The following is a 14794-nucleotide window of genomic DNA, read 5'->3' as shown; positions in this document are numbered from 1 at the left end:
TATCTGGATTGACAAACAGACGGTTGCCAGTTGACGTACGACACCTCCTGGCGGATATGTTGGAAGACCACTGCATCAATTATTGACACAGTGATTAACCCAAGCTGCATGATAAAAATGCCTAAAACTAGTTGAGCCATTGCCAGTCAATTTCTGTGCAGTATGTGGCTGCTCTAACAAGGCTGAAACACCAAGGAGATATGACTCAAGACCTGTCAGAAAAGAGAAGAAAAAAATGGTTTTGCCCATCAAGATCTGGAGGATGACCTAGGGTCTGCTCCAATCATTTCATCACTGGTAAGTCTGATCAATTCCCAGTTTAGCTGTTATGCTAATATTACCTTGGCAGATCACTTGAGTTAGCTACATGAACATTGTGTGCAGGCTAACTTCAAAATATATTTACTTGCTTAAAATAGAGGACTTCTATAATTGCATCTTTTAACCAATGAGTCAGTGTGACTTCACCCTGGCCCCCAACACCCCATCCAGAAAAGGCATATAGGCCTCCATTGCTCTAAAGGTACAGCGCTAAATGTTAACATGCCAGAAATAAGCTATCAACGAGGATGACTGCGTAGTGACATGAATACGACAGTAGGCTAAGCTTGAATAACATACAGCATCATATGCATTTATGTATAGGCTTATAGCACACAATATGATTTTATAATGCTATAGTAGATGTACACTGAGTGCACAAAACAGGAACACCAGCTCTTTCCATGACAGACTGACCAGGTGAACGCTTTGATCCCTTATTGAAGACACCTGTTAAATCTACTTCCATCAGAGTAGATGAAGGGGAGGACAGGTTAAATAAGGATGTTTAAGCCTTGATACACACTCCATGTTTCAATTGTATGTGTGCCATTCAGAGGGTGAATTGGCAAAACAAAATATTTACGTGCCTGTGAACGGGGTATGGTAGTAGGTGCCTGGCGCACCAGTTTGAGTGTGTCAAGAACCGCAATGCTGCTGTGTTTTCCACACGCAACAGTTTGTGTGTATGATGACTGCTAGCTAAGATTTAGAAAGTATGATGTTCAAAGCTTTTAGGTAATTTTATCTGTGGTCAATGACCTTGAGCCCTTCTTGGATGGGCACTTCTAATGTAACTATGGCAGCACCCAAGGGGCTAGAATTTTAGATCTCTACCCTTCAACTTGGCGATGACGTAGTGTCCCCATGAGTGACAGAACACTGAGCCAGTCACGGTATTTTCCGCTGGCTTGCCCCACCACAGAAAGCACTGAGCTAGGCTGAAACGCCTGCATTTTGGAGCTCCCTTACTCAAGAAAAGAAAAAAAAAAGAGAAAAGCATCCAGGTTTGTATATACATTTTATGTCCCATCACTGTCAATTGCATTTATTTTCAGCAAACTTAACATGTGTAAACACATAGGATTCACTAACAGAAATGTAATAATGTGGAGGGGGGGGGGTACTGCACCAGATTTGCCAGTTCTTGCTGAGAGATGTTACCCCACTCTACCACCAAGGCACCTGCAAGTTCCTGGACATTTCTGTGTGTGTGGGGGGGGGGGCATTTCTGTGCGTGGTGGCATTGTTATGCTGGAGGGTCATGTCAGGATGAGCCTGCAGGAAGGGTACCACATGAGGGAGGATGATGTCTTCCCTGTAACCCACAGCATTGAGATTGCCTGTACTGACAAGCTCAGTCCGTTGATGTTGTGACACACCGCCCAAGACAATGATGGAGCCTCCACCTCGATCCTGCTCCAGAGTACAGGCCTCGGTGTAACACTCATTCCTTACAAGCCCTAATTCCAGCCTCTCAGCCTATTGCGGGACAGTGTGAGCACTGATGGAGGGATTGTGCGTTCCTGGTGTAACTCGGGCAGTTGTTGTTGCCATCCTGTACCTGTCCTGCAGGTATAATGGTCCTCATGTACCAATCCTGTGCAGGTGTTACACGTGGTCTGCCACTGCGAGGACAATCAGCTGTCCGTCCTGTCGCGTTGTCTTAGGCATCTCACAGTACGGACATTGCAATTTATTGCCCTGGCCACGTCTGCAGTTCTCATGCCTTCTTGCAGCATGCCTAAGGCACGTTCACACAGATGAGCAGGAACCCTGGGCATCTTTCTTTTGGTGTTTTACAGAGTCAGTAGAAAGGCCTCTTTAGTGTCCTACGTTTTCATAACTGTGACCTCGTCTGTAAGCTGTTAGTTTCTTAAAGACCGTTCCACAGGTGCATGTTCATGAATTGTTTATGGCTCACTGAACAAGCATGGGAAACAGTGTTTAAACCCTTTACAATGAAGACATGTATAGTTCTTTGTTTTTCAAAAGATAATTTGTAAAAATCCAGAGTCCTGAAAAAGGGATGTTTCACACACACAGGTTTTTCTTTATTTTCTACATTGTAGAATAACAGTGAAGACATCAAAACTATGAAATAACATTTGGAATCATGTGGTAACCAAAAGGGTTAAATCACAAATGTTAGATTTTTCAAAGTAGACAACCTTTGCACACTCTGCATTCTCTCAACCAGCTTCACTTGAAATGCTTTTCCAACAGTCTTGAAGGAGTTCCCGCATATGCTGAGCACTTGTTGGCTGCTTTTCCTTCACTCTGCAGTCCAACACATCCCAAGCCATCTCAATTGGGTTGAGGTCGGGTGATTGTGGCGACTAGGTCATCTGATGCAGCACGCCATCACCCTCCTTCTTGGTCAAATAGCCTTAAACATAGACTGGAGGTGTTTTGAGTCATTGTCCTGTGGAAAAACAAATGATAGTGGGACTAAGTGCAAACCAGATTAGATGGCGTAATGCTGCAGAACGTTGTTGTAGCCATGCTAGTTACAACAGAACTCTTTGTCGATGGTTCACGGTGGGAACCACACATGCAGAGATCATCCGTTCACCTACTCGGCGTCTTGCAAAGACAGCGGTTGGAACCAAAAATCTCAGATTTTGATTAATCAGACCAAAAGGACAGATGTCCACCGGTCTAATGTCCATTGCGTGTGTTTCTTGGCCCAAGCAAGTCTCTTATTACTGGTATCCTTTAGTAGTGGTTTCTTTGCAGCAATTCAACCGCGAAGGCCTGATTCATCCTGAACAGTTGAAATGTGTCTGTTACTTGAACTCTGAAGCATTTATTTGGGATGCAATCTGAGGTGCAGTTAACTAATGAACTCTGGGTCTTCCTTTCCTGTGGTGGTCCTCATGAGAGCCAGTTTCATCAGAGCTTGATGGTTTTTGCAACTGCACTTGAAGAAACTTTGAAAGTCAATCTGGAAAATTTCAAGAACTAACCATCATGTCTTAAAGTAATGATGGACTGTTGTTTCTCTTTGCTTATTTGAACTGTTCTTGCCATAATATGGACTTGGTCTTTTACCAAATAGGGCTCTCTTCTGTATACCACCCATACCTTGTCACAACACAACTGATAGGCTCTCAAAGGCATTAAGAACTAAATCAATTCTACAAATGAACTTTTAACAAGGCACACCTGTTAACTGAAACCATCCCAGCTGACTACCTGATGAAGCCATTAGAGAGAAAGCTTTGCACACTTTTGGCAATCATCAAGGCAAAGGGTTACTACATTGAAGAATCCCAATTATATTTAGATTTTTTGGGGGGTTACTCCATGATTCCATGTGTTAGTTTGTAGTTTTGAGGTCTTCACTATTATTTTACGATGTAGAAAATAGTAAAAATAAACCTTGGAAGGTGTGTAGGTGTCCAAACGTTTGACTGGAAATTTAGAGGTTGACCAATTATGATTTTTCAATGCCGATACCGATTATTGGAGGACCAAAAAAGCAGATACCAATTAATATCCCTTTTTTATATATATATAAATAAAACAATGACAACAATACTGAATTAACACTTACTCTAACTTAATATAATGCATAAATAAAAACTATTTAGTCTCAAATAAATAATGCAACATGTTCAATTTGGTTTAAAATAACCGTGTTGGAGAAGTAAAAGTGCAATATGTGCCATGTAACGTTTAAATTCCTTGCTCAGAACATGAGAACATATGAAAGCTGGTGGTTCAATATTCCCCGTTAAGTTTTAGGTTGTAGTTTTTATTGGAATAATGACTCGACCATTTCTCTCTATACCATTTGTACTTCATATACCTTTGACTATTGTATGTTTTTATAGGCACTATAGTATTGTCAGCCTAATCTCGGGGGTTGATAGGCTTGAAGTCATAAACAGCGCTGTGCTTCATGCATTGCTAAGAGCTGCTTGCAAATGCAGGAAAGTGCTGTTTGAATTCATGCTTATAAGCCTGCTGCTGCCTACCACCGCTCAGTCAGACTGCTCTATGAAATCATAGACGTAATTATAATAAACACACAGAAATACGAGCCTTAAGTCATTCATATGGTCAAATCCAGAAACTATAATTTCAAAAACAAGACGTGTATTCTTTCAGTGAAATAGAGAACCATTCCGTATTTTAGCAAATGGGTGGCAACCTTAAATTTAAATAGTGCACAACCTTCAATGTCATAATTATGTAAAATTCTGGCAAATTGATTCCCAGTTTGCAACGAGCCAGGCGGCCCAAACTGTTGCAAATACCCTGACTCCGCTTGCACTGAACTCAATAGAAGTGATAATTTCCCTAGTTAATATTGCCTACTAACATGCATTTCTTTTAACTAAATATGCAGGTTTAAAAAAATATGTCTGTGTATTGATATTAAGAAAGGCATTGATGTTTAGGCAAACATTTGTGCAAAGATGGTGCTTTTTTCAGCAATGCGCTTTTGTTAAATCACCCGTTTGCGAAGTTGAAGTAGGCGATTGTAATTGTAAAGTTTTTTTTCTACGAAGTTTAATGCTAGCTAGCAACTTATCTTAGCCCCTTGCAGCCACAAGGTCCTTTTGACGCTGCACTCACGTCGTAACAGGGTCAGCCTGCAACGCAGTCTCCTCGTGGATTGCAATGTAATCGGCCATAATCGGTGTCCAAAAAGGCTTGAAATCGGTCGACCTCTATACATTATACACAAATGTGGACACCTCTTCAAATTGGTGGATTCAGCTACTTCTGCCACACCTTTTGCTGACATGTGTATAAAATCAAGCACAAAGCCATGTAATCTCCATAGACAAACATTAGCAGTAGAACAGCCTTACTGAAGAGCTCAGTGACATTCAATGTGGCGCCATCATAGGGTGGCACCTTTCCAACAAGTTAGTTCCTCATATTTCTGCCCTGCTAGGGCTTTTCAAGTCCACTGTAAGTTCTGTTACTGTGAAGTGGAAACATATAGGAGAAACAACAGCTCAGCTGCGGAGTGGTAGGCCAAACAAGCTCACAGAATGGGACCGCCGAGAGCTGAAGCGCGTAGAAATAGTCTGTCCTTAGTTGCAACACTCCAAACTGCCCCTGGAAGCAACGTCAGCACATGGTTGAGCAGCCACACACAAACCTAAGACCACCACGCGCAATGCCAAGCGTATGCTGGAGTGGTGTAAAGCTCACCGCAATTGGAAAAGCGTTCTCTGGAGTGATGAATCACAATTTACCAATGTTTATTTTTTTTTTTTTTACATTTAACCTTTAACTATGTTAAGTCAGTTAAGAACAAATTCTTATTTACAAAGACGGCCTACCGGATCTAGGTTTGACGGGTGCCAGGAGAACGCTAACTGTCCCAATGCATAGTGCCAAATGTAAAGTTTGGTGGATAATGGTCTGTGGACGTTTTTCATGGTTCGTGCTAGGCCCATTAGTTTCAGTATAGGGAAATCCTAACGCTAATTCATGCAATGACATTCTAGACAATTCTGTGCTTCCAACTTTGTGGCAACAGTTTGTGGGAAGCCCTTTCCTGTTTCAGCATGACAATGCCCCAGTGCACAAAGCGAGGTCCATACAGAAATGGTTTGTTGAGATCGGTGTGGAAGAACTTGACTGGCCTGCACAGAGCCCTGAACTTAACTCAATCGAACACATTTGGGATGAATTGGTACGGCAACTGCGAGCCAGGCCTAAATCGCCCAACATCAGCTGTATCACATCCGGCCGTGATTGTGAGTCCCATAGGGCGGCACACCATCGGCCCAGCATCATCATTGGCCATCATTGTAAATAAGAATGTCTTAACTGACTTGCCTAGTTAAATATATAAATAAAATAAAGCAGTGCCCGACCTCACTAATTCTTGTGGCTGAATGGAAGCAAGTCCCCATTGCAATGTTCCAACATCGAGTGGACAGCCATCCCATTAGAGTGGAGGCTGTTGAAGTAAAGGGGGACCTATTCCATATTAATGCCTATGATTTTGTTTTAAGGTGTGTGTGGTTCTCCATCCATCCTTGATTCAGAATATACAATATTCAGTCATGGCATGCTTAATTTAATAACTATCGACGAGGGAAAACTGAATATCCAATATAAAACAAATATTATCTCGGTGAAAAAAAAATTATACAAAGTGAATCTGAAGACTTTGGTTCCGACTCAAGACAACCCATAATGGCATACAAGGCTCTGCTTCATGAGCGGTCACGTTTGCTTTGAAGAAGCAATCACTAGTTGACTGCGATTACCATACGGACCCAAAGTCAAAAAGGAATCCATTAACAGAGATTTTGTGTAACCTTACGCCAGTCTCTCGTGCACTGTTATTTTTTGTAAAGCGTGTCGTGGTGGCACATAACGTCACTGTACTGTAGCTGACTAGCGAAACACCGAGTCAAAGCACAAGTAATGTTTTGTATACCAAATTTACAATGTTAAATTACTGTTAGTTAATACAATATTGCATTGTAGACAACTACTAGTTTATCCAGAATTGAGTTGGCTGGCTAGCTAACTAACCCACTAATTTGCTTGAGAACTTGTATTCTGGAGGTTAGCTAGTTCAAATGGCTGAGTGAACAATACTACATTACCACATTCGTGACATTGCACAGCGACAACGTGATTTGGTACCGTATACAGTAGTGCGTTTACCTTTGTTTTTTGTCAAAAATCCTCTGCTCGTCAATTAGTTAGCGTTTACCTTTGTATTTAGTTTAAAATCCTCTGCTCATCAAGCTGAACCACCAGCTCCTTGTTTTTACCGCGTTGCCACTCACCATGCGCTGCTGCAGACCCACTCCGGTTTATTTGGGGCAATGCTTTTCATTGGCTATACTCGTTGTCAATCAATTTAGCAGCAAGGCTTCCCACGCCCACCTGTGTTTTCGTAATCCATTTTACTGAAATCAGTCAAATCATATGTGAAGCTCTCAAATCTGTTGTTTAGCCTGCAGCACTGTCGATTCAGTAAGATTATTCAGCCATAACCCGATCGGTAGCCATTTATTTGTGGCTACATTGTTGATGGCTTGATGATAATTCTAACGAAAGCGAAGGGCAGTAACTACTGCTCTTGTTATTTCTGACTCGTGTCGAATGCATACTCTCATATTACCTCCAGTGTCATTGTTATAAATATACACATACCGTCAATGTACCAAGAGTCTGAAGGGGGCTCAGTTGACTTTAATGATGAAGCTACATCAGTGCTTTTGGACAGTGAAGACAGCAATATATTTGATATTTAAATCAATACAATTTAACATTGGTGATTTTCCTATACAAAAGCAATAACAATCCCAAATCACTGATGCTTAAAGTGCAGGGGCAACATGTCCTAGGGAAGGATAGAAGACAATAATAAAAATGCATATTCTTACTATTGCACATTATCCTGTAAATAATTATTCTTTGTTCACAATTATTGGCATTTGTACCATGATGAACAGTGCAGAGTACTTAGGGTTTAGTTGACAGTGCTTTAGTTTGAAAGGCTCAACACCACTCAGTCTTTCAGAACCAGGGGTGCTTTGACAGTAGCAGCAACTTCAGCCCCCATGAGCTCCTCTACAATGGCCAGGGCAAACTCAAAGCTGGTTCCTGGCCCGCGGCTGGTAATCAGATGGCCATCCTTCTGGACTCGAGCCTCAGAATACTTGTAGTGGCCTAGGGAGTGAAGAGAGAGAAACACCATTGTGTAATACTCTGCAAATGGGGATTATTTAGTACCACTTGTTAAAATCAAGTTATTCATTGGTTTAACCTTCTTGCATTTATTACGTAATTCAACTTGTGTATATGCAGTCTTTCTTTAAATTATGTTAGTGTTTACTGATTGAATCTCATCAAATGCTGGTGCATAATGACCTTGTATTGATGACTATCATAAAGAAACTTGTTACAGCACCCTCTGCTGGACACAAAGGACCACAATCGTTTGTCACCACTGTTCAGTAGTACTTGGGATCTGCTCATTGTGCTGCATTTCCTGACACACAGCCTGCTGAGTCATCATACAGTAAGATTTCCTACATGTGCATGTATTTTGTGTAACATCCAACTAACAAACAAGTACCACAGTGGCTATCAACTAGCTATAGAGTGCAGAGATTAATCAACCTGAACTAGGGTTGCACATTTTATGGAATATTCAGGTGGAAACTTTGTGGGAATATACGCAATTTAATATTAATACCATTTAAATGTAGATGTTTTTTGCAATTGGATATATTTACAATATCATATGGAGACATAATGTAAAAGGTTTGTTTCTAAGTAGACAATTGCAAATTATTACATCTTTCCAACAGAAATGAAAACCATTTTAGTTCAATTTAACTTTAATTAAATGAGTTGACTCTTCACATGGGATGATTTCACAGAACAAAATAAAGGGAATATTGAATGATCCCCAATGATCTATCGCATCTCCCAAATATGTTTTCAACATATATCTGTATAATGATAATTTAGAAACTAAAGCTTTGGTTGTCTTCCTCTGAGGCTTCCATCTATTCTCCCTGGACCTCAATGTCCACCTCTTGAACATCAGAATCTGAGGCCTCATCTTCACAGTCACTTTCAAACCTTGTTGATGGCTTGTTGTCAAGCTCAAAAAGCTTCAGATTTGCCCAGATGGCACCAATTTTTCAACCCTTGTATTGGTCAGCCTGTTGCATGCTTTGGTGTGTGTGTTCCCAAACAAGGACCAGTTGTGCTCTGAGGCAGCGGATGTTGGTGGGATTTGGAGGATGATGGAGGCAACAGGGGAAAGAGCCTCAGATCCACAAAGTCCCTTCCACCAGGTGGCTGATGATACGCTGGCACGACTGCCATAAAGCATCTCCATCCCAAAGCCCTTGCTTGGAAGTGTACTTCGTCAGACTGCCAAGAACCTTGCCCTCATCCAGGTCAAGGTGGCGAGACACAGTAGTGATGACACCATATGCCTTGTTGATCGTTGCACCAGACAGGATGCTCTTGCCAGCACACATGGGGTCCAACATGTATGCTGCAGCGTGTATGTGCTTCAGGCAGAACTCTTCACGCTTTTGATGTATTTCAGAACTGCAGTTTCCTCTGCTTGGAGCAACAGTGTAGTGGGCAGGGCAGTACGGATTTCTTGTCTTACATCTACAAGCAGAGTCTGAACATCAGACAGGATGGCATTGTATCCCTCAATCCATGCAATGGCTACTGCTATAGGTTTCAGGAGTTTCAGGCTTACCACTCTCTCCCAAAATACATCATCCAGGAGGATCCTCTTGATGGGGCTGTCCATATCGGCAGACTGATGTGGCCATTTATTGGAGAGACTCCTTCCCCTGCAGTAGTCAAACATGATGACATCACCACCCCAACGGGTGTTGCTGGGCAGCTTCAATGTGGTGCTCTTATTCTTCTCACTTTGCTTGGTGAGGTAGATTGTTGCTATAACTTAATGACCCTTCACATACCTAACCATTTCCTTGGCTTTTGTAGAGTGCATCCATTGTTTTCAGTGCCATATCCTTGAGGAGCAGATTCGATGCATGAGCTGCACAGCCAATGGATGTGATGTGAGGGTAGGACTCTTCCACTTTAGACCAAGCAGCCTTCATGCTCACTGCATTGTCTGTCACCAGTGTTAATACCTTCTGTGGTCCAAGGTCATTGATGACTGCCTTCAGCTCATCTGCAATGTAGAGAATGGTGTGTCTGTTGTCCCTTGTGTCTGTGCGCTTGTAGAATACTGGTTGAGGGGTGGAGATGTAGTTAATTATTCCTTGATCATGAACATTCGACCATCCATCAGAGATGATTGCAATACAGTCTGCTTTCTCTATGATTTGCTTGACCTCCACTTGAACTCTGCATCCAGCAAATAAGTAGATAAAGCATGTCTGGTTGGAGGGGTGTATGCTGGGTGAAGAACATTCAGAAATCTCTTCCAATACACATTGGCTGTGAGCAGAGGTGAACCAGTTGTATACACAGCTCGAGCAAGACATTCATCAGCATTCATCTGACTACGTTCCTCCATTGAGTAAAAAAATAAATAATCTGATTCCAGGAGGACCATGAGCCGTTGCTATCGATAAGGTGTCCGATTCATCATTTTCACCTCGACTAGAAGTAAAGGGACTTTTGTCAGAGTTTGCTTGTTGTGAGCGCTGAGGGAACTTTATGCACTTTGCCAGATGATTCTGCATCTTTGTTGCATTCACATATGATTTGGCACAGTATTTGCAAAATGTACACAGATTTTCCTTCTACATTAGCTGCAGTGAAATGTCTCCACACATCAGATAGTGCCCGTGGAATTTTCCTGTAAAGATTAAGATTTTTCTTTGTAAAAAAACAAATACAATTCCATGTACAGATAAATAGTTAAGCAGTTAGATTAAACAGCTCCTTTGTAAGATAAATGTTTATGAATTGCAAGCTAAAACCCACATTGTAGCAAAAACTAACTAGCAGGAATTGTTAACAAGTTAGAAAGGATTTAAACACACGTTGCTGTAGGCTACTATTTACTAGTTAACAAAAAATAATGTCATAAAATATTTTCACCCCATCCAGTATTATGATTAAAACTTACCAGAAAGCATGTAGTCCTTGGCTCAGACAGTGTAGTTGTGTGGGCTCAATAGCATCTCATTAGTGTGCACTGCACATGTGACGGAAGAGTGCACTGCACATGTGACGGAAGAGTGCACTGCACATGTGACGGAAGAGTGCACTGCACATGTGACGGAAGAGTGCACTGCACATGTGACGGAAGAGTGCACTGCACATGTGACGGAAGAGTGCACTGCACATGTGACGGAAGAGTGCACTGCACATGTGACGGAAGAGTGCACTGCACATGTGACGGAAGAGTGCACTGCACATGTGAGGGTTGCAATTCCATCGAATTCAGGATAGTTTCACCAAAATATGCCACAAGACCTAGAATTGCCGTTTTTTGTGGGATACACAAGGTTCACTGTTATAAGATAACTTTTTTTATGAATTTAAGCAAAATTCCAAATTCCTAGGCTTAACTACCCATGGAAAATTTCCAGAAATTTCCCAGAAATGTTCTGGCCCTTTGCAACCCTAACCTGAACCTTAGCCCTGTGGCAGCCAGGCTGTTTGTGTAGCTTTACCACCAGTCATCATTTTGTCCTTGGCACCAGGGTGGGTGGTGACTGTGCTGCCGTAGGCAATACCGTGTGCCAGGAGCGCCGTGGGACCTGAGGTGAGGAGGGAACAGGAGTTAGACCAATATCTTTCTCTGTATTCAATTCAAACTGTTCAAAACAGACATGGCACTCACTGGACAACAAAAGGTGTCAAATTATTCCTTTTCAAAAACCCAGAGGTGTCACAATCAATACACCTTAACTTTTGTTTGCATGTTACATTGAGGTGACATCCCAACTAAAAGCCAGACTCATTAATAGACATCACACTACCATAAAATAGGATCTAAAATTAACCACATAGCGTATACGGTTTCAATCCACCTCTGCACACCATATTTAGAGGAAGGGAGAAAACAGAGACTAAAAATAATGGAGTTTGTGTCTGCTGCATTAACATTGGCAATGTCCTAGCACTGCAGTAAGCTCATCCTCCGACTTAATAAATAGAAAGCTATTGATCATGGTCCTTGGCTGCCTTCCCATGCAGTCTAAAGATTAGACTCCTCTCTGGCAGGCAGAGCAAGTGCCTGCCAGTTAAGTAGAGCCCAGCTCCTCCCGTTACATGCCTGCCTCCGCTCCGTCCTGAGGACACCAGGCTGGACAAACGGCCGTCTCCAGAGAGAGTGCCTGGCCAGGGCTGGGACAGCAGGAGGCAGTGCATCCCTCTCTCAGATGACAATGAAGATTATTATGCACAAACTTAGTCTTCCACAAAACTGATTTTGTTTAGAAAGGAGTATGAAATGGGAGACCCGAGGGTCTATGACATTACCTGCTATACATGGAGTAATTGAGTCAAGCACTTTTCACACTAGAAATAGAAAGCATTATTTTCACTTAGGCAGAGCACAATGTGACACTGCTGCTGGTCATCCATTTGGCAGGTTCATTATATATTCCTGTGGGAACAGATGTTTTCTAGGATGCCCTTTACTCTGCTCTGACTGACAACATCCTTTCAGTGCCCTTCATCAGCACAGGCAGGCAGAAAATCTCAGAGGTGGGCTTTGTCAGTGGCACTAATATCTCGTTCTATCATAATCTCATTGTGTATTGATTTCCTGCTTACTAATAATGGAAAGGTGACAGCCTTATACTATACTCCCTGTCTGACAGAAATCACTGGTTATATATTTAACTCAAGGTTAAATCTAAGTAATCTTGCCCCAGCTGTGGTCATTGGCACAGATACATCCTGGAGTGTGTGAGCCATAATCTAGAGGTGGATTTGTACATTCTCACAGAAGGAACAGTACCTGCACAGATGGCAGCGATCAGCCCTTTCCTGTCCTCCTGGTCCTTCAACACCTCTTTCACAGCAGGCGACTACAAGAGAACATGGAGGCCACATACAGAGAGTTAAGTCACTCTACACTCTCATACAGAATGTGTGTTATAACACTGACTTTTCAGTAAATGGACAGTCTGATAAATATTGAGGGCAATAGATGAGTCAATGTTTCCAGCAAGACTGAAAATCAATTTAAAGTTATTGTGAAACAACTTTCAGAGCTTGTAGTTGTAAGGGCTAAAACCATAACATTAATTAAGCATCATATAGTCACTGTATATTTGCTTGTTTTTATAAACAAGAATAATCTCAAGAGCATACCAATTAAATTATATTTAAAATGTAGGAAAAATAGCTCATAAAAATAGATTGTTTTTCAACCAAAACATGAACAAGAGACAAATGTTACAGTATCTACCTGCAACATTATATTGCCAATGTCAGGGACACACAGGAGAGATTCATCTGCAGCTAAAAGTTTTTCAATGAATGCCAAACATTAACGGCATCCCTACCTCTGACAGGTGCTGGGCACCGAGAGCTCCCCCTGGCAGAAAAACCACATCATACGGACCCTGCAGCAAAATATACAAGGTCACGGATAACACATTTATAGTACCAATTTTCAATGCATCAACCTTGTACATTAAATCAATGAATAAAGTTTTAAAGTGGGAAAACATTTGATTCAGAATGCATTGTAAACGTAATGCAGTCAGAGAACAGCATGCTGTGTAGACTGATATGACTGCAGGGTCTGGAGGCAGGACCTGACCTGCTTGCGGGCATCCTCCAGGCTGGCATCAGGAACAAGGTAGACATCTCTGCTGCACTGCACAGGCTCTTTGCCTGTCAACCCTGCCAACATCACAGCAATCTGCAGGATGTGGACACAAACAAAAGCACAACTACTTCAATGACCATCAGCAGACATTGCCCCTTAACCATAAATTCCCAATAATCAAAGGAGTATGGGACTTTTCCTATCCTACAGTAGTTACAGTGCAGTCACCGTTGACATTTGCAGTGGCCTTTTACTCACCTTACATGTTTTGAATGTGCCAACACACTAGCTAGCTAGCTAACACAATGACAACACATTAGCTAACTAACCATGGATACAACTGCCGTTGTTCATCATGTATGTTATATTTTGCCAGCTAAGGTAGATAATAGTTAAGTACAACATAAAGTTCACTTGCTAGACTTGTTATAGCTGTGTTCTAGTAAGGTAGGTAACGTTAGCTACTTAGTGCAACAAAAAAGGAGATATGTATGTGTGTCGAACTTGGACTGCAGCTTCAACTTGACTGTGGCTAGGTAAATAAAATATCTGCTAAAATACTAGCTAACTAAAATGCAGCTTTTAGCAAGCTAAATTGAGCCAGCCAGCTAACGTTAGCACAATCTCAATTTAACTATATCAGTGTTTGGTGTGCGCAACCCATTTAGCTAACTTGATAAGTTTACTAACCCCAGCTCTACGCATTACGTCCACAGGTATAACTGTTTCCATCTCTTCTGCACCTTTAGAGAGGATTACTAATGCCTTTTTCCCTGCCATTCTTGAGAGAGTGGGTGTGTGACTGTCAGCAACAGGAAAGCAACTGTTTGTGAAAGGACTTTTATCTTGGCAGGAACACTCATACACGTAAATTACAGCTACGGATTCGCTGAGGTGACAAACAATACGCTTGGATGAATTTATCAAAGAATATCACAGAATTTATTAGACCATTTCTATACACCGTAGCATATTTGTAGTCCTACGTAATTTATTATGCGGAGTGTACGATAATACATTTTCATTTAGATATGATGCAACATAATTCACTTTAAAATGCAACATATTTGCACTGGTAGGTTCAAGTATATCCACCAGGGGGAGCCATTCACCCATAAATTGTCAATAAAACTACTGTAAATATAGGTGTTTATAAAACAAGCCTTCAATTTCGAGCATTTGTTTGCCCAAACATAAATGCGATTGAGGTTTATATTATTCAATACATTA

At 41.6% G+C, this 14794-nt stretch overlaps 2 protein-coding genes across 13 annotated transcripts in view; both read right to left on the bottom strand.

The window, feature by feature from the left end:
• The window catches only part of kcnab2a (potassium voltage-gated channel subfamily A regulatory beta subunit 2a), a 119866-nt gene extending 112721 nt beyond the window's left edge, over positions 1-7145 (bottom strand). For 3 of the 11 annotated variants that reach the window (XM_090205842.1, XM_090205849.1, XM_090205853.1), the window contains exon 1: positions 6973-7116. The gene's annotated coding sequence lies outside the window, so the exon portion shown is untranslated. Of the gene's footprint in view, positions 1-6972 lie in introns of all 11 variants that reach the window. The other 8 variants (XR_016488003.1, XM_090205847.1, XR_016488002.1 and 5 more) reach the window with 6 other exon arrangements.
• Positions 7146-7490: 345 nt separating this feature from the next.
• LOC110494422 (Parkinson disease protein 7 homolog) lies at positions 7491-14454 on the bottom strand. Of its 2 annotated transcripts, none has more exons than XM_090205854.1 (6): positions 14255-14454; positions 13556-13657; positions 13296-13355; positions 12746-12815; positions 11406-11537; positions 7491-7986 (listed from the first exon to the last, which is right to left on the bottom strand). In XM_090205854.1, the coding sequence occupies exons 1-5, from the start codon at positions 14342-14344 to the stop codon at positions 11413-11415; spliced, it is 447 nt and encodes a 148-aa protein (XP_090061980.1). In that variant the 5' UTR covers positions 14345-14454; the 3' UTR covers positions 7491-7986; positions 11406-11412. The 2 variants fall into 2 exon arrangements, with proteins under 2 accessions (XP_090061980.1, XP_021425117.1); XM_021569442.3 differs by having other exon boundaries at positions 11451-11537.
• Between the last annotated feature and the right edge of the window lie 340 nt (positions 14455-14794).

This window comes from Oncorhynchus mykiss, chromosome 17 (genome assembly GCF_057628025.1).
Source record: "Oncorhynchus mykiss isolate SJ-2025 chromosome 17, ASM5762802v1, whole genome shotgun sequence".
Classification (NCBI taxonomy): Eukaryota; Metazoa; Chordata; class Actinopteri; order Salmoniformes; family Salmonidae; genus Oncorhynchus; species Oncorhynchus mykiss.
This window is presented reverse-complemented; position numbering and strand designations above follow the sequence as displayed.

What these genes read in the sequence shown, in the direction of transcription:
- LOC110494422 (XM_021569442.3), bottom strand. Translation starts at nt 14,344, where the DNA reads ATGGCAGGGAAAAAGGCATTAGTAATCCTCTCTAAAGGTGCAGAAGAG. An exon ending in GATCGCTGCCATCTGTGCAG is followed by an intron (nt 11,538 to 12,745) that starts GTACTGTTCCTT and finishes TCCTCACCTCAG; the next exon opens with GTCCCACGGCGCTCCTGGCA. An exon ending in GGACAAAATGATGACTGGTG is followed by an intron (nt 7,987 to 11,450) that starts GTAAAGCTACAC and finishes TTCACTCCCTAG; the next exon opens with GCCACTACAAGTATTCTGAG.